Source organism: Artibeus jamaicensis, unplaced genomic scaffold, assembly GCF_021234435.1.
Source record: "Artibeus jamaicensis isolate MK-2021 breed Jamaican fruit bat unplaced genomic scaffold, CSHL_Jam_final scaffold_754, whole genome shotgun sequence".
NCBI classification, from domain to species: domain Eukaryota; kingdom Metazoa; phylum Chordata; class Mammalia; order Chiroptera; family Phyllostomidae; genus Artibeus; species Artibeus jamaicensis.
This window is the reverse complement of record NW_026522054.1, coordinates 2,286,113-2,308,109: the sequence shown is the minus strand read 5'-3', so window position 1 is coordinate 2,308,109 and position 21,997 is coordinate 2,286,113. Positions and strand designations below refer to the sequence as shown.

General features: G+C 48.9%; 1 protein-coding gene across 1 annotated transcript in view; it reads left to right on the top strand.

The window, feature by feature from the left end:
- PARP1 (poly(ADP-ribose) polymerase 1) overlaps positions 1 to 21,402 on the top strand; it is a 32,956-nt gene extending 11,554 nt beyond the window's left edge. Inside the window, exons 7-23 of the mRNA XM_037138811.2 lie at positions 18 to 194; positions 881 to 1,028; positions 2,103 to 2,243; positions 2,882 to 3,124; positions 3,321 to 3,389; positions 3,668 to 3,800; positions 5,805 to 6,000; positions 12,242 to 12,370; positions 13,621 to 13,704; positions 15,088 to 15,210; positions 15,776 to 15,904; positions 17,227 to 17,325; positions 17,823 to 17,975; positions 18,978 to 19,105; positions 19,852 to 19,913; positions 20,475 to 20,589; positions 20,875 to 21,402. Coding sequence (XP_036994706.2) covers positions 18 to 194; positions 881 to 1,028; positions 2,103 to 2,243; positions 2,882 to 3,124; positions 3,321 to 3,389; positions 3,668 to 3,800; positions 5,805 to 6,000; positions 12,242 to 12,370; positions 13,621 to 13,704; positions 15,088 to 15,210; positions 15,776 to 15,904; positions 17,227 to 17,325; positions 17,823 to 17,975; positions 18,978 to 19,105; positions 19,852 to 19,913; positions 20,475 to 20,589; positions 20,875 to 20,956 — 2,211 coding nt within the window. The 3' untranslated portion in view covers positions 20,957 to 21,402. The remainder of the gene's footprint in view (positions 1 to 17; positions 195 to 880; positions 1,029 to 2,102; positions 2,244 to 2,881; positions 3,125 to 3,320; positions 3,390 to 3,667; positions 3,801 to 5,804; positions 6,001 to 12,241; positions 12,371 to 13,620; positions 13,705 to 15,087; positions 15,211 to 15,775; positions 15,905 to 17,226; positions 17,326 to 17,822; positions 17,976 to 18,977; positions 19,106 to 19,851; positions 19,914 to 20,474; positions 20,590 to 20,874) is intronic.
- The last annotated feature ends 595 nt before the right edge of the window (positions 21,403 to 21,997 follow it).

Here is a 21,997-nt window from a genome sequence, read left to right as displayed (position 1 = left end):
CTCTTCACTGGCCTCAGATCTTGGACCGGGTAGCTGATGGCATGGTGTTCGGTGCTCTCCTTCCCTGCGAGGAGTGCTCAGGCCAGCTAGTCTTCAAGAGCGATGCTTATTACTGTACTGGGGATGTCACTGCCTGGACCAAGTGCATGGTTAAGACACAGACACCCAACCGGAAGGAGTGGGTGACCCCGAAGGTAAGTGGGGAGGACCATGGGATCTGTTGGCAGAAAAACATGACCCCCACCCTCCGGGTTGCTGTGATTGCAGGGCAGTGTTCCTGATACTTCTCATCTCATCCATGCTCAGTCAGAGTATGAAGTCAGGTTATTGGTTCTGTGTGTCTAAGAACCGCACACTTCCCTGGCTGCGGTGGCTCAGAAATCCCCGGGGTGGGGGGGATGAGCTGTGCTCACGGCATAATTTGTATTGCATACTGATTGTTCTTGACCTCTGCAGCTGTGTTTCCAAGTAAGAAGGGTAGGATTTCCATCTGAGTGATGATCTATTGCCCAGTCTGTGCAGTCCTGGGGGGCTTTTGGTAATGGGGTGGGCGTGTGAGGGAAACAACTCTAGAATGAGCCCTGGGGGTGGTAGCCGGGTTTCAGCAGTGGTCCACAGGCTGTAAACTGATTTTTCTTTAAGAAATATGTTTTGTTTTTTTTAAAGCATCCACAGTACCAGCTCTACCATAAATGCAGAAGTATTGGGAATAAGTACTGTGTCTGTAATAATACTGTATGGCTCATATTTTCTTATGTTATTCTTTACTATGAAAAGGAAAAACAAATTCTTTAATTTGGACAAGAAAAATCCTCTTTGGTCTATCAAGTAATTACTTCAAGGGAGAACTGGTTTCTTAACTGAAACTTAAATTCTTTAGGAATTCCAAGAAATCTCATACCTCAAGAAATTGAAGGTCAAAAAGCAGGACCGTATATTCCCACCGGAGACCGGTGCTCCAGTGGTGGCGGCACCACCACCTTCTGCAGCCTCAGCACCCGCTACTGTGAACTCCTCTGCCCCACCAGGTAGAGCCGCAGGGGCACCAGGGGTGGGGGTGAGCTGGGGTCCTGCTCCTTGGGGAAACAGGACGTCTTTCTGGGTTCGCTGCTGCTGATCCCGTGCGGAAGCCCTGTCCCGCTACCCCAGCAGGAGATAGAAGGTTGGGAGGGAGGCTGCTAAGAGACTCCAGGGAGGTGGCCTCACCTGGAGTGGCAGTGTGCCCAGCCTCACTGCACTACAGAGCGTCTTCCTGGGTCTCGCTTGCCTGCCTTGGGACAGCCCTGCGCCCATCAGTCATCCTGAGCCTGATGTGATGCTGGGGTCTCTTGCATAGAGAGCTGCTGTGTATCTTGCCAGTAGAGGAAGTTACTGATCCATTGTTGCTCTCCATACCAACAAAGAGACCAGTTTGGGTTTTTGTCAGGAAAAGAGACCCACTGCCCTTTTTACTCAGGGACAGGTGGAGGACTTGCAGGACTTTTCTCAGTGGTATCTCTTGTTTTCGGAATGTGGCACCGGCACTGCATCCCATCAGCCATAACTACCGCGCACCCCTGTCCTGGGGCTTTCTGGCCTGGGTGTGCTGCTGGACACATGGAATGCTAGGGTTTTCTCTTTGCCTGGAATGGGTCATCTCAGGTCATTGTGATCAGAGCTTTCAGTGACTGTCAGGTATAATTTTGTTTACTAAGCATTGCATAAGAAATTGCACTTGGTCTTTAGGTGAGGAATGGGAGGAGAAGAAGAATAATAAAAGTAATTGGGAGTTAACTTGACCTGCCTCTGCTTCCCATCCACTGCCAGCCTCCTGATCCCCGATCCCCAAATACAGCCTTTCTGTACCCACGGACGAGTGCAGGTTCTCAGGCGAAGCTTTGCTACCCTGGTCTCCGCTTCCCCACTGTCCCTTTTCTTCCATTTTCATAGACTTCCCTCTGGAGAAGCTAACGAGAGAGGGGTGCTGAGGCTGACCAGGGGCCCTGCAGGCGGTCTGCGCTTTCCCCCCGGGAGCTTGCTGCCTGGTTTCCGGCTCCCACGGCCCCTGCCCACCAGCCTTCCTGGGAGCAGCCCCACTTCACAGTTCTGTTCCCCTGTCCCAGGCAAGCCGTTGTCCAACATGAAGATCCTGACGCTTGGCAAACTCTCTCGGAACAAGGAAGAAGTGAAGGCCATGGTTGAGAAACTCGGGGGAAAGTTGACAGGGACCGCCAACAAGGCCTCCCTGTGCATTAGCACCAAAAGTGAGTTTCGTCTTCCTGCCAAACCCAAGATAACGCCCTCTGCCTCAGGCAGCTGTGATGAGCGTTAGCTGAGGTGGAATGCTTACTTACCACGGTGTCTCCCAGCAGCGCCGTTGCTCTGGGTCTGGGGGGCGGCCAGCGTGTCCACCTTGTGCTGCCGCTCAGAGTGCAGGTTCCTGTTCTCATCCCTGGCTTTCTGCCACAAGGCGTTGGTAGGTTTGCTGCCAACACAAAAGTTCCAATTTAAGTATATTTGGGGAGTGCAGTTAAACAAAGGTAGGTAGGTTTCTCTGCACCGTTATTATACTAGCAATCATCATAATAAATCTCTAAGACCAGAGAAATAACGTACAGCAATTTCCAAATGCATTTGATCTCAGCATCCTTCTGTGGAATGGTTATTGACATCTCGTTCTGTGGAGTGGTCTGGAGGAGGTGGCATTAACCACACCTCAGAGAAGGGGGAATGCGGCTGGTGAGACAGCTGCGAAAACCCCGTAAGAGCCCTGGATGTGGGAGGAGAGGAGAGATGTGGGTGGTGAGGGTTCGGAAGTCGTCAGCAAATAAGACTGGTAATCTGAGGTGAGCTTTAAACTTATTTGTTTAGCTTTTCTCTTTTTTCTTCCTCATTTGAACAGAGGAAGTAGAAAAGATGAATAAAAAGATGGAGGAAGTAAAAGAAGGCAATATTCGAGTTGTGTCTGAGGATTTCCTCCAGGACATCGCCGCCTCAACCAAGAGCCTTCAAGAGTTGGTCTCAGCCCATGTCTTGTCCCCCTGGGGTGCCGAGGTGAAGGCGGAGCCTGTTGCAGTCGTGGCTCCAAGCGGGAAGTCGGGGGCAGCAGTCTCTAAAAAGAGCAAGGGCCCCGTCAAGGAGGAAGGTGAGGCCCTGAGCTGCCGTCCCTAGGGCCCCGTTTTGTCACGGGTCACAGCCTGTGTAATGTCTGGATGGGGAGAGGCACGCAGCTGCCGTGTTGGTGCACAATGAGTGAAAATGACCCACTTGCCTTGCCTTCCAGCTTCCCCTTTAAAATTGATTTTTAATGTAATGTTCACATTTCTCTGTCCCCTTCCAAGGAATCAACAAGTCTGAAAAGACAATGAAATTAACTCTTAAAGGAGGAGCTGCTGTTGATCCTGATTCTGGTAAGCACATGGGAGTGATGCGAGTGGAGTGGGGCCTCCCTCTGCTGTCGCGCCTCCTTAGGGTCCTCCCCCCACCCCCACCCTGCCCTGAGAACACACACACACATACATACATACATACACACACACACACACACACACACATACATATCTCCTGGGAAACCTGAAGGTGGTGGTAGAGTACCCAGGCCCATGGACCCTCTGCATGCAGACCCCTTCCCCTGAGCACGCCTGCCCCCCTGTCCGGAGTAAGCTGTAGGAGCCGTGCCTCCCGACAGGTCTGGAGCACTCTGCGCACGTCCTGGAGAAAGGCGGGAAGGTCTTCAGTGCCACCCTCGGCCTGGTGGACATTGCGAAAGGAACCAATTCCTATTACAAGCTGCAGCTCCTGGAGGACGACAAAGGCAGCAGGTGTGTTCCGGGGGCGGGAGTGTGTGGCGGCGGCGGTGCTCCGTGATGGCATGGGTCTGTTTTGCTGGGCTCTCGGCCTTACAAAAACCACGGTTTTCTCAGTACCTGGGAGAACTTGGTCTCCTCACAAAGAAGATGGTGAATAATGAGGCTTTTAGTGAGCAAGGGACGAGCCATCGCCGCCAGATGACCTTGCTCTTGTGTCCCGTTGGGCCGTCTTCTCGGGAGATTTGGTGTCACAGTCTCCCCACTCTTTCCTCGCAGCTGCTTGAAGATTCTAGTTTTTCTGATACTTTTCCACGTGCTCTTAAACCTCGGAGTAAAGTTTGGCAAGGACTGGACTTACCCTTTAATGATACTTCAGACTCTAAAGATGTTTTGGGTTTGCTGCTTTTGTTTTTGTTACTGATCTTTTACCCTGGTTCTGGGGCGTTGGGGGCTGGGCTGGCCTGTGGCGTCCACACCTCCACTGGCCGGGCATCCCTTTTGCAGCCAACGTGAAATGGGAGCTGTGTGTAGGTCGGAAGGTTGTGAAAGGAACTCTTGCTGAATTCTAATGGTGAAAAGACATTTTAAAAAATCACTTTCCTATGTTAAACTTGACCTTTGCTTCTTAGCACTGGAAAACCATTTACTTACTAGAACTCCAGGAGATCCAAAAAGGTTCACCAGTGGAAAGGCAAACCCCTGTGGCAGTGGTAGCCTGAGGGGTGACAGGTCAGCCCCTGGTCAGCCTCGGGTTGTAACTGTCGAGGCTGAAGTCCTTCCCATCCCCTCAGCTTTTCGTCAGACCTCTCCTTTTAAGAGTGAGCATCCGAGGTGACCACAGAGAGTACAGGGTGTTTGGTTGGCTACTAGGAACTACCAAAGAAATAACCATTACCCGTCGTTTAGTTTATTACCTACTTTTGTCAGAGATTTGAAAGTCAGAAATGGTTTCTTATGAAATGTATCTTCCAAAAGCGAGATACATGTTGTCCTGCAGGAGAAGGAGTAGGGTGTTTGTAGAAACATACAGAGTGTCATGGTCTGTTAAGTGACAGGCAGCGAGACTGCACTTTTCCCCCACTAGCAAGAAATTCCAGTGGTGACTGGCTGGGTACATTTTCCTGGTGGCCTGGATTTGCTGGTCTTTAGAATGAAAGAACAGTGTGGGCTGTTATGGTCAGAAGCTGTTTTTCAGCATGGGTCGGTGTGGTGTTTTACAGACATTTCCAGGGAAACAACCCAACAGAGTAAGTCCATATGCCTTTGAGCCAGGTGCCCAAGAAAACAGTAAGAAACCCCAGATTTTCTCTGAACTCTGGTTTTACCTTAAAAATGCATAAAGTCTTGTATTTGGGTTTCTAATATTACACTTGTGGGGATGTAAAATTTCACTTAGTAGTTCCACTAAGAAAAATTAATGTAGCCAAAGCTAGGCAGCCCAGGCGCCAGAGGCCACCCATGAAGTGTGCCCCGTGGAGATGGCGACACAGCGATAGCCCGGGTTCCAAGGTGGCCCACGCGGTGTGCCGCTGTCCCACCCCTTCCTGTGGCATCACGGCTCAGCTTCTGACCAGAGCCAAAAGTTCTTCGTTGTTTGTTAGGGTATGTTGTTAATGGTTGCATCTCTTTAAATGTGACTTCCAAATACTTGGCTTTGGGGAGTGGGATTGGGTGTTTTTATGGAAAGGTCTGTAAGCCCCCAGGGCTTGGTCCACAAGCTTGGCTCCCAGGTCCAAACTTAAGCTATTCTTGGGCACTTTATACAGTCCATTTGAAACAACATTCTTTTAATACTTTAAACTTACAACCCTTAATTCAGTAAAAGTAAAATGAAGGTCTTTTATTTTAACGTCAGTTCCTTCATTCCTCTCTGTGAGTTGCCATCGTTTTGGGGTGTTTGCCACCTTTCTCACCCAAGTGGAACGGCAGGGAAGGGGGGCTCCTCCCGAAATACGACCAGCTAACCCACCAGCGCGCGCCTGACACTCCTCCTCTCCCTGCCCTGCCCCGTCCTAGGTACTGGATATTCAGGTCCTGGGGCCGCGTGGGCACGATGATCGGCAGCAACAAACTGGAGCAGATGCCGTCCAAGGAGGATGCGGTCGAGCACTTTACAAAATTATATGAAGAAAAAACCGGGAATGCCTGGCACTCCGAAAACTTCACAAAATATCCCAAAAAGTTCTACCCCCTAGAGATCGACTATGGCCAGGTAATCACTTAATGCTCCTACATCATCTAGTTTTAGTAAAAGGGGTACCATATTCTTTTTTTTTCTTTTTTTTTTGATTATGCCATTACAGTTGTTCTGTTCCCCCCTTCCTTCCCCTCCACCCTACCCCCATCCCCACCATTACCCCCCCTTTAGTTTATGACCACGTGTCTCAAGTTCTTTAGATTCTATATTTCCCATACTATTCTTGCCCCCCCATCTATTTTCTATCTACTACTACTGTCTATGCTACTTATTTTCTGTACCTTCTCTCCCCTTCTCCTCCTCCCACTCCCCTATTGCTAACCCTCCTTGAGATCTTCATTTCTATGTTTTTGCTCCTGATCTAGCTGTCCTTTTAGTTTGCTTTTGTTTTAGGTGTGGTTGTTAATAACTGAGTTTGCTGTCCTTTCACTGTTCATTTTTTTTAACTTCTTTTTCTTAGGTAAGTCCCTTTAACATTTCATATAGTAAGGGCTTGGTGATGATGAACTCATTGAATTTGATCTTATCTGAGAAGCACTTTATCTGTCCTTCCATTCTAAATGAAAGTTTTTCTGGATAGAGCAATCTTGGATGTAGGTCTTTGGATTTCATGACTTGGAATACCTCTTTCCAGCCCCTTCTTGCCTGTAAGGTCTCTTTTGAGAAATCCGCTGACAGTCTGATGGGAACTCCTTTGTAGGTGACTGTCCCCTTAGCTCTTGCTGCTTCTAGGATTCTCTCCTTCATTTTAATCTTGGCTAATGTAATGATGATGTGCCTTGGTGTGTTTCTTCTTGGGTCCAACTTCTTTGGGACTCTGAGCTTCCTGGATTTCCTGGAAGTCTATTTCCTTTGCCAGATTGGGGAAGTTCTCCTTTATTATTTGTTCAAATAAGTTTTCCACTGGTGGCTGTGCCTTTCCCCCTTCTGGTACCCCTGTAATTCGGATGTTGGAATGTTTAAAGATGTCCTGGAGGTTCCTAAGAGTCTCCTCATTTTTTTTGAATTCTTGCTTCTTGACTCTTCTCTGTTTGGCCATTATTTGCTTTCTTCTGGTCCACTCCATTGATTTGAGTCCCAGTTTCCTTTTCATTGCTATTGGTGTCCTGTGCAATTCCATTCATTTCAATTAGTTTTGCCTTCATATATTTGTCTAATTTGTGGGTATAATCAACTAGTTCTGTGAGGATCCTGATGACCAGTGTTTTAAACTGTGCGTCTGAGAGTTTTGCTATTTCTTCATTGCTTAGATTTATAGGCTCTGGGGCTTTGAGATCTTCTTGAGCCATTTTTTGTCTGTTCTCTCCCGTTAAGTATGAGTAGCGGCGCCTTGGACTCCTAGGTCGCTGGGTTGTGACGCTGTATGTGGAGGAGGGGTCAGAGCAGGGAAATGGCGGCGCCCTGTGCTGCCTGCTCTGCCGGCTCTGCCTGCTTAGTCCCGTAGTCTCACCTCCCACTCCCTTGCTTGTCTATCTGCGCAGGAAAGCGCGACCACAGTCAGCCCGAAGCCCTGCTCCCTCGCTGTTTCCCCGCGGTCGCTTGCTGAGTCGTTTACTAGGTCCAACTCTGCGCCTGGGTTCCGCGCGCCTGAGTCCGTCCGACTGAGTTTTCCTGTGCAACCCCGCTCCATCAGCTGCTGGTTTCACCCCTCTTACCAGTCAGGCTGTACAATTTGTTGTTAACAGACTTCTGAAAAGTTCAATTTTCTGTGCTCTGGCTGTGTTTTCTGTTGCTAATGTTTAGTTGTCTCTAAACTTGGTTGTGAGAGAAGGCACAGCGTTTCCACCTATGCCTCCATCTTAGCGGAAGTCCTAAATATAATCTCAGCTATAATCATACAACTGGCGAGGAAGAGACATCAGCTCAGTCACTGCGCAGAGTGGACGACCGGAACTCCTGGGGTACCATATTCTTTTCAAAACATGCCATAGATCAAATGGCATCACTGGTGAAAGCTACCAAATATTTAGAGAATTAATACAAGTCCTTCACAAACTCTTCAAAAAGAACAGAAGAGTCAGAGACACTCCCAACTCATTATATGAGGCCAGACTCTCCCCAATACCAGAACGGATGAAGACATCACCGGAAGGCCTTAACCTGTTTGACTCAGTTGTAAGTGTAGCCCTGTAGACTGAAAGGGTCATGAGTTCAATTCCCAGTCAGGGCACATACCCAGGTTGTGGGTTCAGGCCCTGGTTGGAGCGTCTGTGAGAAGGCATCTCTCTCTCTCTTCCCCTCTCCTCCTCCTCCTCCTCTTCCCTCCCTCGCCGCTCCCTTCCCTTCTTTTTCTCTCCCCCTTCCTTTCTAAAAGCAATGAAAAATTGTCCTTGGGTTAGGATTTTTAAAAAACTAAAGACCAATAACCCTTCGAATATAGATGCAAAACCCTCAACAAAATACTAACAAACTGAACATAGCAGCACATAAAGGTTATACACCGTGACTGCACGGAATTTATCCCAGGAGCGCAAGGGTAGTTCCACATACGAAAATCAGTCCGTGTAATGGAACATGAATATTTATTCAAGGACAAAAGCCACATGATCACCCTAATAGGCAAGAAACAGCGTTTCATAAAATCCAGTACCCTTCCTTCGTTAATAAGATCCCCGCCGTGAAGGATAAGGTGGAAACTTGGTGCGTTAGCAGCTTTAAGACCCTCAAAGAGGAAGTCCTTGAAGTTTTCCTTAAACACAACAGGGAGCGATTGAGATTCCAAGTAAGGGTTTTTGTTGTTGTTTTTTTTTAGCTAAACCGGTGTTCCTCCTAGATCATGTGACCAGGTTTATCATCAAAATACAATCCTAGTGACACTCTGCTAGGTCTGTTTTCTTGCTTGATTTTATTGTGATACAATTGGTATATGACATTAGTTTCAGCTGTACAGTGTCATAGTTCCTATTTGTATGTATTGCAGTGATCAGCACATTAAGTCTAGTTAACATCCATCACCTGACACGTAGTTAGAAAAAAGTTTTTTCTTGGGTGAGAATTTTTAAGATCCACTCTCAACAGTTTCAGGTTTACAGTACTGTGTTATCAACTGCAGTCACCATGATGTACATTACTCTTCATGCCTTATTTATTCTATAACTAGAAGCTTCCACCTTTTGAACTGCTTCATCCAGTTTGCCCATCCCACCCCCCACTCCCTGACTTTGGCAGCTGCCAGTCTCTTCTCTGTGTCTGTTGGCTTGTTCCAGGGTTTGCGTTTTTTTCCCTTGGTACTTACTTTGTTTCTTATTTGGGTTTGTGTTTTGTTCTGTTTTGTTTTTAGATTCCACGTATAAGTGAGATTGTATACTGTTAGTGTTTCCCTGAGTTGTTTCACTTAGCATCATACTCTTAATGTTGAAAATGGCAAGACTTTTTTATGGCTGAATAATACTCCATTGTGTATATAAACCATAGGGTCACGGTTTATCCATTCATCTGTCAGTGGACACTTAGGTTGTCTCCATGTAAAGAATGCTTCAGTGAACATGGGGGGGGGGTGTGTATATTTGTGTGTACGTATCTCTTTGAGTTAGTGCTTTTATTTTCTTCAGATAAATGCCCAGAAGTAGAGTTGCTGGGTCCTAAGATAGTTTTACTTTTTTAGTTTTCTGAGGAACCTTCATGCCGTGTACTGCAGTGGCCGCCCCAGTCTCATCTCCATCCCCAGCACCCTGGGCTTCCCTTTGCCCTACATCCTTGCCCACAGACAGGTGTGAGGTGGTGCCTCACTGTGGTTTTGATCTGCGTTTCCCTGGTGATGAGTCTTGCTGAGCATCTTTTCATGTAACTGTTGGCTGTCTGTGTGTCTTTGGAAAAATGACTAATCAGGTCTTCTGCACATTGTTTAGTTAGATTGTTTAATTTAGGTGTTTGTTTTTGCTGTTTAGTTGTATGAATTCTTTAAATATTTTGGGTATTAGCTCCTTATCGGATATATATTTGCCAGTATTTTCATCCATTTGCTATATTGCCTTTCTTTGTGTTGTTTTGCTTTGGGGTAGGGTTTTAGTCCCAAACTATTTCCTTAATTCTTAAATTGTATTAATTGTGAAGTCATTTTCAGACAGCATTTTAGTTTTGATTGATCTTTTTATTTATTTATTTATTTATTCATATTTTTCCTTAACTTATCTCTTATCACTTTACCCCTCCTTTGTTTTTTTTAAGACTTTTATTTTTATAGTAGAGACAGGGAAGGGAAGAAGAAAGAGGGAGAGAAACACTAATATGAGAGAGAAGCATAAATTGGTTGCCTCTTAAATATGTACCAACCAGGAACTGAACCTGCAACCCAGGCATGTGCCCTGACTGGGGTTTGAGCTGGCACCCTTTTACTGTACAGGACAGTGCTCAACCAACTGAGCTACACCAGTCAGGGCAGAAAACCTATTTATTTTATAATGGGGGTGGTATGTGTTTGTTTTGCAGAAGGAAAGAAACTTGTCAATAGGTACAGATTTTAACTCCAGATCTTTGAGGGCTAGAATGTCTCCATGGGAGAATTCCCTGGTTTACAGTTTCATGAGCTCTTACCACTAAACACAGAATGTAATACTTGTATAATGTTGCCATTGAGACCTTGGACTTTAGGGTGCGACAGACATGGTGTGGCTCAACAGCACCCCCTACTGAGTTCCCATTTCAAAAAAGCTTTAAATTTTTTTAAGAAAAGCAGGGTCAAAAAATAAAAATTGCCCAGAATTAACCACAATTAAGAAGATTCGGTATCTGTCTTTTCAGTCATCTTTTACTTCACAGGTACTTCCTATACCATAAAATTGGAGTTTTTTCTTACATACTGTGTTGTGACCACTTACACAGTTTCAAATATTTTAGTAGCTACATTTTAAAAAGCCAAGGAAGCAGTGAGGTCAATACTAATAATTTCTTTAACCCAGTATATCAAAAACGCTATTTCAACATGTGAGTGATAAAAACAAAATTTTTTTTTTCTTCAAAATCTAGTGGAGTTTTAACCCTTATAGTATATCTCAGTTTAGACTGGCCATATTTCAAAACAGGTGGCTACTGTAATTAATTGATCTAGAGACTCATTTCTTAAGGCTGTAGAGAATTCCGTCCTGTGGGTAGTCATAATTCATAATTTACCAAACAACACTACATGGATGCCCTTCAATTAGGCATTTAGATTAGCTGCAGGTACTTGATACAAGAATACTGATATACACATAAATATGGTACTTCTATGGTGATTTCCATTAAAGGTGGAGTTCTGGCTCGCAGAGTATGCGTGTAAATAAGTTTGACACGTTAGTAGCTTGTCCTTGGTGGCACGTAAGTAGTGTGACACATTAGGACACCCAGAGATTGGTGCATTTAAGGCTCAGCGTCCGGGGTTCAGGTCCCCTGTGACACCGGTGGCAGCAGCCCTGAGCCCTGATGCAGCCCAGGCTTCTTTCTGCGGTTTGGCCCGGCCAAGCAGATCCCAGGATCAAAGCCCAGCGCCAGTTACCTTCCCTGGAAGCAAACACCAAACACTGTTAGTTGCTAAGGACACTGATGGACAGCGAAGTCCCTGTCCTCACATGGTTCAAAAGTGAGAGGAATTAAGGCATGTTCAATACAGCACTGTCTTAACTTAGCCTAGATTGTCCAGACAGTGGGGGTCAAGTCTCATGCTATTACTATTAGGATGTGCAGTCCCAGGGAGGAGGGTGTGGGGTGGGGAGCAAGGTGGCAAGGAGGAAAGGCTAATGTAGGATGCACATTAACACTGTCAAGCCACCTGGCAGGAACTGGGACTGGTTGCTTGATCCTTCGGGACTGTAGGAAAGGCTCTATGAACTTAGCCGCCCCTGGGATGAGGCTGTGCAAGAGAAGTCGGGGAGGATTTGTCCAGTGTCCCCTTGATCCAAGGTCTGCCCCCATAGCTGCCCAGCACTTCAAGTTGGGCACGTGTGGGCACTGGGCAAATCCCCATGCAGGGCACCAGCAACGTGAGGGTGGGGGAGTGTGAGGACCTTCAGAGCAGCTTGTGCAGGGCTGGGCGCTGCAGCGACAGCTGAAATAAGAATCTGGAACAGCAAAGAGGACTGCGGGGTGCACCGGAAGTGTCTGGTCCCTCTGTAAACCCACATTCCTCCTGGCATCTACTGCCCAGACCCTGTTGATTGACAAGTAACCCTTTTGCTAGTGACACTCCATCTGCAGTCCAAACGCTGCCACCACCTTGGATTGCTTAATTGGGCCTCTTACTGATTTTCCTATCCTTCAAAACGTACCTTTTTCCCCAAAGGATGAAGAGGCAGTGAAGAAGCTGACGGTAAACCCTGGCACTAAGTCCAAGCTCCCCAAGCCAGTGCAGAACCTCATTAAGATGATCTTTGATGTGGAAAGTATGAAGAAAGCCATGGTGGAATATGAGGTCAGTGCCTTTTATTGTTTTATCTGTGAACATCTGTTGGGGTCCACGATTAGAGTGCTGAGTGGGTAACGAGCTCAGTGCCTGTTCTCGTATTCGGCCACTCTACCTGCCCTCAGACCCGAGACACATGCAGGTTGCTGAGGCTCGGAGCATTTGGGAAGCATCGTTGGGCTTGAAGTGAAATGCAGGGCATGTTGGAGAGAGCCGTCCCCTGGGTTCCCGGTCCCCCTTGCACTTTTCTCCCCTTGTTACCACGGTAGGGTCTGTAGCCAGCTTCTTTTCGGCCACACCAGACAGGCCCTCTGGAGTTATGCCGGCAAGTCTAGGACGCAGCCCACTTCCAGTAAAAGAACTGCTATGACCACCACTGACAGGAATGCAGGGGACTTCGGATGCTTGCTTCATCAGATAAAGTTCACACCAGCTGTTCTTAGGAAGGAGTAGTTCCCAGGCTGGGTGGAATGGGGTTTTTGGTGGGGGATTCATCCCACTCTCCTACCCAGGGCAGAATGTCCTACATGTCATTTCCAGCTTCCTGTGTTCTGGTTTTTCTGCAACTCAGAAGTTCTCGAGTGTTATCAGACCCAAGTCTTTCTATAAAATGATGTCTTAATGCTGTTTTTCACTCAGACAAGTAACTGGTTTCCCAAGAAGAAAAGGGCCAGAGCCCTGCTGCTGGAACAGGCTGGAGGCAGAGCGGGACACCCGCTCCTAGCCTGGTGGGTTCCACGTGGGGTTGGGGTGACCAGGTGGAGAGTAAATGCCATAACCCTGGGAGCTTTATCCCCAGCAGGGGGACCTGGCACTCACTGGGAGGTGAATCCTGAGCCCAGAGCCAAGTGCTGCCAGGGGGAAGGGTGCGCCACATCCAGAGCCCGGCCCACAGCTCTGGAGGCCTCCCCGTGCTGCAGGTGTGGCCCCTCGGCCCTGCGGCACCTCACTTCACAGTTAGTTGGGAATTAGTCTGTTACCTCCCAGAAGTACTGGGCTGTTTCACATCGTAACGCAGGGGTTGGGGAGCCCCGGTTGGCTTATCTGTACCTTATATGAAGTAGCAAGAATTTTCCCATAGACTCCCGGCTCCTGCACTGGGAGTCAGGCTGCGAGGTCTGCATCTTCCAGGATGACCAGGCAGCGCTCTGACTGCTCCCACCAGGGCCCCAAGTGGCCTGAGAAGGCAAGTGCCTGCCTCTTCCCCACCACGCTGCACAGTGCCCGGCTTTCAAAGGGAAAATCCCCTGTCTCCTCAGATTGACCTCCAGAAGATGCCCTTGGGGAAGCTGAGCAAAAGGCAGATCCAGGCTGCATACTCAATCCTCAGTGAGGTCCAGCAGGTAAGCGAGGAGCCGGCCCCTGCTCCGTCTCATCTCAGCTGCCCAGTGGGTCTCCTGGCTGACCCCTCATCTAGGGGGTGCGGCAGTACATTGACTCAAGGCTAATGGACGTAAATTCATGGTGATTTAGATTTTTGTCAGTTCAACAAGTATGACGAGTGCTGCCACTTGTGAAACAGGATCACAAAACTTATGAATTAGCAGTGTTTTCAGTGATCAGATATGTAATAAACTTCCTGTAAACTTGATGAGGAATTTGGTTCTCCCACTCATAAAAATCTTATTTTGTGTGCCCTTAAGAGTTGGGCTGAATTTATTTTGCAGTTAGTAAGAAGTCATCAGTTACAAAGCTAAGTAATGTTTTTCATTCATGTTCCCTGGAGTGTTCGAGCTGCGCCCTGGGGGCCCCACTTGCATTGGGGGGGCGGGGCAGGCTTGGCTTGTGAAAGAAGAGAAGCACACAGGAGGCTGAAGGCGGGCCGGGGAAATGGCCTTTCTGGCTGCAGCTGGAATAGGGGCCCTGAAATGGAGGAGGTGCATCCACTGAGAGCTGGTCCGGAGCACTGGCCTCTTGGTGCTACTCCGTCTGAGACGTGAGAGGCTTTCCTCAGCCTAAGCTCTTCCTGCTCCAGAACCCCCAGGTGCACGGGCTGGGACAGTGTCCTTACCCATTTGCACAGAGCAAACTGCAGCAGACAGAAGTTCTGTGACCTGAGAAGCCGATGTCCCTGTGAGAAGCAGATGTGCGGCTCCGAGTCTGCAGGGTGCCAGCACGCTGCCTCTGCCGTCCTTGGCCCGCCCGGCGTGTCTGCCGAGTGTGCGGTGTTCTGGGGTCCAGCCCCTCCTTCTCTTTGTGCAGTCATTGAACACCTTCTGCAGATAGACCACTGATTGCCTCTGTGGCAGGAAGGGGGACTTAGCCCTTCTGTGCCTGGCCACCTGGACCTCCTGAAATAAATTCCCTGCCTTAAAGATGACGTTCAGTGGATGAAGGGGGCCAGACTGAATTTTACAGCAGTGAGTTTTTTTTTCCTTTTAACATTCTACCATGAAAAATTTTCAAACGTACAAAAAGTTGAAAGGATTTTACAGTGCTTCCTATGAGCCTATCACCTGAATGCTACAATTAACGTTTTGCATGGCAGGTCTGTAACTCCACAGCTCTTTGTACAAATGAAATTTCATGGGAAGCTGATTGTGTGCTGAATCTCACAGTTTGAGAATGGGGATCCTGCCACTGCAGGGTGACAGCAGCAGGAAGGTGGCCGTCTTGGAAACTTTCCTGCGACCTTGGGACTGCACAGCAGCACCCACTTTCTAGAGGAGAGAGCCCAGGACATGCTGGGGGCTCAGCCTGTGTTCCATCTGTCCCCTCCCTTAAAGGCATTGTCCCAGGGCAACAGTGACTCCCAGATCCTGGATCTTTCAAATCGCTTCTACACCTTGATCCCCCACGACTTTGGGATGAAGAAGCCTCCGCTCCTGAACAACGCAGACAGTGTGCAGGTTAGCACAGGAGTCCAGGAGGGACCCTCTGGTCTGCTGGGCTGTGGTACTGCAACTCCGTCTTCCCATTGTGGCCCCTAAGGGCAGGGGTCTGTTTTGGGAGGGCTGCTTCTGTGTCATCATTTTCAGTGGGGTTTCTGCCCACATGGGTGGAGACCAGACCACAGCTAGCACAGATGGTTTTTCCTGCCTTGCTCCCCTTCATCAGTCTGGGGAAAGAGCCATGGGAATGGGAGAGCCTGTTGTATTCTGCTCCCTGGTCTCGCTCCCTGCCTCACCAGGGAGCCCATGATAAGTGGCCCGTCACAGTGTGTGCAGGAGGGAAGACGGGTCTTGCCGCAGGCTCGTGGCTTCCCTCTCCCCTTCCACAGGGCCCTCCTTAGCCTTCCGAGAGTCTCAGTGGTGTTCACTGTGAGCGGATGGCAGGCTGTTCCCGACCAGCCGGGCCTTCCCCCCCTTTGCTGCCCATCTGAGCCGCTGTCTGCGTGTAAATTTTCTGTCTCAAAACTGAGCAAATCTTTCTCCCTCACCTTGGGACCCAACTCATTCTTGCTTGTTCCTCTAGGCCAAAGTGGAAATGCTGGACAACCTGCTGGACATCGAGGTGGCCTACAGTCTGCTCAAGGGTGGGTCTGATGATAGCAGCAAGGACCCCATCGATGTCAACTACGAGAAGCTCAAAACTGACATTAAGGTACGATGTCCGCTCAAAACCGACATCCCTCTCCGGGTCCTCAAAACTGACATTAAGAACACCTTTCTGAAGCGTCCTAACCACTCATTCCAAGAGCCGTGGTCCCCAAAACTGAACGTGCATCAGAATCTCCTGGAGAGCTTCCTGAAACAGACCACTGGGGTCCAAGAATCGGCCTTTTTGTCCAGTCCCAGTTGCTGTGGGCGGCCCTTTGAGAACCTTAGAGTATCTCTCTCACCTACAAATAAGCATCCTGTTTGCAAGGCGGGCTGCATCTTTGTTTGGGTCTTGGGGGGGGCCTTATAGAAAGGTCTTTTATTCTTAATCTAGAGAGGATTGCTGTTTTTGGAAACTTGTGGCGGGAGCTCCAGGAGGTTTGCTGCTGGTATCCCATTTCAGGAGTGGCAATGCCTGATGGCAGCTGTCATAAAGACGCAAAGCCTGCGTTCGTGTTCCCCAGTTGAAGTGGCTGTGTTGACGCAGAGTCCCTGAACTTCTGCATTGGAGACTCAGGCAGAAACCACCCTGCCGGGCTGACCCAAGGCTCCTAGCCTGGGCCTGGGCTCATCGCCTGCGTGCTTCTCCTCGGGGCCTGTGTCCTTCCCTGCAGTGCTGCAGGGTTTGAGGTCACCAGCATCTGGTGAGCCTGCAGGGCCTGTTCACATCCCTAGAAAGAACCTTTGTTTCTTGCTTAGGAGGACAGAGCATAGATCTGTGGGTCCGAGCAGGCTGAGCCACTAATGGCATTTGTTTTGCCTCCGTGGGCACCTCTGGTGAGGAATGCTCTGGGATTGGTTATTTGTAGAGGGGTTGTTATTGTCCCCAGTTATAATTCTGAAGCCTTTTAATTAAGAGCAGAATTCCTAGATTTTTCCAAACTTTGGATAAGAATATGAAAACAGGGTGCACAGATTACATTAACTGGTTGACAGGTAGGTAGTGGGCCGATGCTCTGAGCCACAGCGTGTATGGCCCTGAGGAGTCGAGATGGAGCCTCCACCCCCATCCTCAAAATCCATAGCTGAGTCCTTGCTGCTTCTGATTGCAAGTCTTGGCTGTGGGACATCTCCTGGCCCACATGTCTTAGCTCCATGAGTTTGACTGTTACCTGGGAGCTGGTGCCTAGTTCTGAAGGCTCTCTGGGACCACTGGCCTGGGATCTCCCAGCCGTGGGGCCTTGGACATGGACTCTCAGTCCCATTTGGGCTTTCCTGAGGGCTTTGGTATGATCTGTGAGTCAGCCGAGCTTGTGGCTGTTCTTCCCACCTCCGTGTGGCTCTCCTGAGGCCTTCTTGCTCTAATTCCAAGACACCTTTCCCCAGGTGGTGGACAAAGATTCCGAGGAAGCCAAGATCATCAGGAAGTATGTTAAGAACACTCATGCAACTACACACAACGCATATGACTTGAAAGTCCTGGAGGTAAGAATCTCTTGTCTCTCCTCCCTCCTCCCTCCTCCCTCTGCCGGCTCTTCCTGCTCCTTCCTCCAACCTGGACCTGGGTGGGAAAGAGCAGTTTGCTTTGTTTGAAATAACCAGAGGAAGTGACTCATTAATTTCTCGAGCCAAAAATTAGTAGTCTCACAGTTTGGGGGTGGCTTTATCTGTTTTAAAAGACATTTCTGTTCTAAAACCTGGCCGTACAGCTGTAAATTACCAGAGATCCAAAAGGAAGTGCCCGCGGTCTTTGCCTGCTGCACCTGTTACTTATTTTTGCAGCTCTTCTCTGCTGGACGGGACCCTGACCGGTCAGGCTGCTCCATCCGGCCTGACCGGACCACCTTACACACCCCAAGGCCCGTGAGGCGTTTGTGTTCTAGGGATACCTGCTGGACTCCCCTGTCTCTGGTCAGGTTCTTGGGTTGACCCGAGTAACAAATGGCTTCTTTCATTTCTCCTTTACCTAATGCTCCAACCAGATCTTCAAGATTGAGCGTGAAGGGGAGAGCCAGCGCTACAAGCCGTTCAAGGAGCTGCATAACCGGCGGTTGTTGTGGCATGGGTCCAGAACTACCAACTTTGCGGGGATACTGTCGCAGGGTCTCCGGATAGCACCCCCTGAAGCGCCTGTGGTACGTACTCGCCTGCCCTGGAAAGTGTGGTGGCCCCTGTCCCTGCAGTTGGTTCCCTAAAGAGCTTTATAGACACTAAGGTGATGCATCGCCTGGCCCAGTACATCAGGGGCCTTGTTTGAAGAGGTGGGTGTTGGCTCAACCGTGGCTGGCAGGCGGCTGCTGCCAGGCGTCCCTCTCCAAGTCCTGAGCGCAACCCCAGGTAGCGCCTTCACTGCATCCTCCTGGCCCAGACTGTGTGCAGGGCGACCACGCGTGTATCGGGCAGAGTTACTGGAACAAAAGAAGTAAGGGGTTCAGGCCCTGCTGTGCATGTTAATTGGGATGTTGGCACGCAAAGAACAGGCTTCGGCCATGGGCCAAGGTGAATTGCCACTGCCTGTACCGCTTCCCAGCCAAATGACCTCCACGAGCTCCATTGTCTTCCTCAAGAGAACATAGTAGTAAATGAGTAAGGCCCTGCCGGGCTCCCCAGAAACAAGAGATTGTTAAGTCACCTGCTGGACTGCAGGAGTGACCGGCTGGACAGTTGTTACTGCACAGTTACTTAGAGGTGGTCTTCTAGGCCTCTTGTTTTGGGGTTGTGAAAAGTGGGGAGGGAAGAGATTTAATGCCTTGCTAGTGCCATGCAGTAGCACGTGATTTGGTGGGGTGACCCAACCTCCTGCTTCCCTTATGAAAGGGACTAAAAATAATAGCCAGCATTTACTGGGTGTTTACATGTGCCAGGTGCCAGTTTAACTAGCATGTGTTAACTCATTTGATTTTCACAACAGCCCCATGAGGTTCAGAGAGAAAGTGAGGTCCAGGAGATTAAGTACTTCTTGTGTCCCCTCAGTGCCTGGCAGACCTGGGACCTGGGCAGGCTGTCCTGGAGTTCATAAGGTGCCCTGCTGGGGGTGTTGAGAGTATTGGAAGTGGCTGTTGCAGTGCTCAGCTTGGCGCGTGGCTCACTGGTGCTCAGGAATAGGTGGTTCTCAGCTGTCTTTTCCAACCTTCCAGACAGGCTACATGTTTGGCAAAGGGATCTATTTCGCTGACATGGTCTCCAAGAGTGCCAACTACTGCCACACGTCTCAGGGAGACCCAATAGGCTTAATCCTGTTGGGAGAAGTTGCCCTTGGAAATATGTGAGTATGCCTGGCTTTGGGGCCGCTGGTGGCCCTTAGCGGGGTGGAGGGCGTGGCTCTGGGAGAGCTCCCCTTGGCTGGGAGGTGACCCTGGAAATTCCCCTCCACAACAACAGGACCCACCAGTTAGGCGGTAGGTAGCGGAAAACCATCTAAGTGAAATGAATGAGGGAGGTAGAGGAAGGCCTCACCAAACCGAAGATCGGAGTACAGCCAGGCCTTGGAAACCAGCACTGTCCGTTTTATTTTCTGGGGACTGGGAAGCAGAGAGGTTGACTTGTACGAAGGATGGTCGGTCACTCCACAGCCGCCTTGCTGATGTTTAGAGACCAACTCAGACTGAACTAGAGTCAACCCCAGTTCTAAATACTCTGATAGAGAACATCTGATTGGTCCAGCTTGGATTTGGTCCACTTTGGTTCCATCAGGTGTAACCCACAAAAGCAGGTTATGTAATAGGCCAGGGGCCCAGGGATCATGGACTGGACAAAACCCTCCAGAGTGGTTGGCCGCAGCTCTAAACAGAACCTTCCCTTAAAAGTGCCTCCAGAGTGGTGATTATCGGCACAAAACTGTTAGGAAACAACCACAGCTTCAGTTTCTGAAGCCAGCGCGGGAGGGAGCTCCTAGCAGTAAAGGTGGACTAGGTTCTCTGGAGTTTCTCTTTCTCTCACTTGACCTTGTTCTGCAAATCAGAAGAGCCCTGTGTCTCTGGGGCTCTTCTGAGACTGTCCTCTCTTTAATAGGTATGAACTGAAGCACGCTTTGCATGTCAACAAGTTGCCCAAGGGCAAGCACAGTGTCAAAGGTAATGTGTTTCCAAAGCTGCTGGTATGTCCCCAGACACCCTGGACGGCACAGGAGGGAGCTTTCTTTCCCCAGAAGACTGCATTCCTGTGGCTGGCTGTTAAACAGCTGGGGATTCATTTAAAATGTTTCACTCTCCGTCCATTTTCTGTGGCTGCAGCTGGCATCGCACATGCCGTGGGAGAGTCTTGGTTTGCGCACCAGTAACCACGTGCTGTGGCGCTGTGTTTTAACCTGACTTGTAACTCCTGCACTGAGGGACCTCTCGGGACCCAGTGGCACCTGGAGCATCTTGGATTGTAGAGCCCGTAGCACCTGATGACTTAGGAGCCCCAACTGCCTGGCTAAAGTGACTACTTTGGAATTCTGTTCAGAAATAATCACTTCAGGCCGGTGCCCTGGGAACTTGATTTATAATGTGGTTTTTTATCTGGAAGAAAGAGTATAGTTTGTACATCTTGAAAATGAACACAGAAACCCAAAATAAATGGAGCTCCTCTCCCTGGAACATTCTCCACACCTGTTCCCACAGTTCATCTCACTCCCGCCTTCTGTTTTGCAGGTTTGGGCAAGACCACCCCTGACCCTTCTGCCAGCATTGCTCTGGATGGGGTAGAGGTTCCTCTCGGGAGCGGGATTTCGTCCGGCGTCAACGACACCTGCCTGCTGTATAACGAGTATCCTTTCACAAGTGGTCTCTGAGCCGGAGGCGTGTTCTGGGACTGTCGGGTCGCTTGGGCCGCCACTTGCCCTGGGCAGACTGCTGAGAATCTGTCCTTTCACGGATCCCATGGTGAGTAGTTCCCCTCACTGGTCTCTCCCTTTTCGGAGTGAGACCCTGTGCCCTCTGTGGAACAAGCCCAGTGCACAGGGTGTGACCAGCCAAGCATTCGGCCAAGTTTGGGGCGCATGCGCACTCTCGGTCATGAAAGCACTTGCTCCTTGACACACTTCCCCTCCAGGTACATTGTCTACGATACTGCTCAGGTAAATCTGAAGTATCTGCTGAAGCTGAAGTTTAATTTCAAGACGTCTCTGTGGTGAACTGACTCGTGGCCGAGTGGCAGCCCAGTGACTCTGGTATGAATGTGCCTGGTGTGCTTTGCACTGGCTGACCAGGCAGAGGCCTCGGCTGGGCTGAACCTCCTTGGAGAGATTTGAACACTTGGTCACACGTCACACAATTTTCCCCAGCTTTTCAAATCCATTGTTCAGGTTGGTCTTGGGTGGGTTATTTGGGGACTTTTTTTCCCTGCCAGCCATAACCCTGGTAGGTACAACTAACGTTAGCAGAGGAGTTGGGGAGAGGGGGGGTTTGTCTAGACTAGTCCTAGGGGGAGAGCTAAGCCACGTAGAACTTCTGACCTACTGGTTTCCCCAGGGAGGGAAAAAATAATCTTCCACCCTTCTAAGTTTTCATCCTTAGCTTTGGTTTTGGAAAAATGTTAAGCATTTATTTTAAGGTAAAAATAAAAACTAATTTCATAATATTTAGATTTTTTTCTTTTATTGTCACTTGTTTTACTTTTGGGGTGGTGACCAAAAGGAGGAACATCAACAGTTTCTCTTACTTAAAAATAAAAGGTGCTGCCCTGGCTGGTGTAGCTCAGTGGATTGAGTGCGGGCCTGCGAACCAGACAATCGCTGTTCGATTCCCAGTCAGGGCACATGCCTGGGTTGCAGACCAGTTCCCAGCAGGGGATGCACGAAAGGCAACCATACATTGATGTTTCTCTCCCTCTCGCCTTCCCTTCCCCTCTAAAGATAAATAAATAAAATATTTTTTAAAAAAATAATAAATAAATAAATAAAAGGTGCTTTCTTTTCTAGAGACACTTAAATATGGAAATTCTCAGATTATGTAGTATTAGCAAATTAAAAGTTATAGTATTCAGTTAAAAGAGCATTTGAAATTCTCTGCTTCCCTATGAGCAGTTTTGTCTTCCAAATTAAAACTGTATCGCTGATATATTTGAGGGCTAATAATAATCCCCAGTTAATATGAAAATGACTCCTGCGTTTGTGTAATGTGGGTTTGGTCTCATTCTGACTGGGGACCTAGTTCATCTTCGCGGTGCAGAGTCC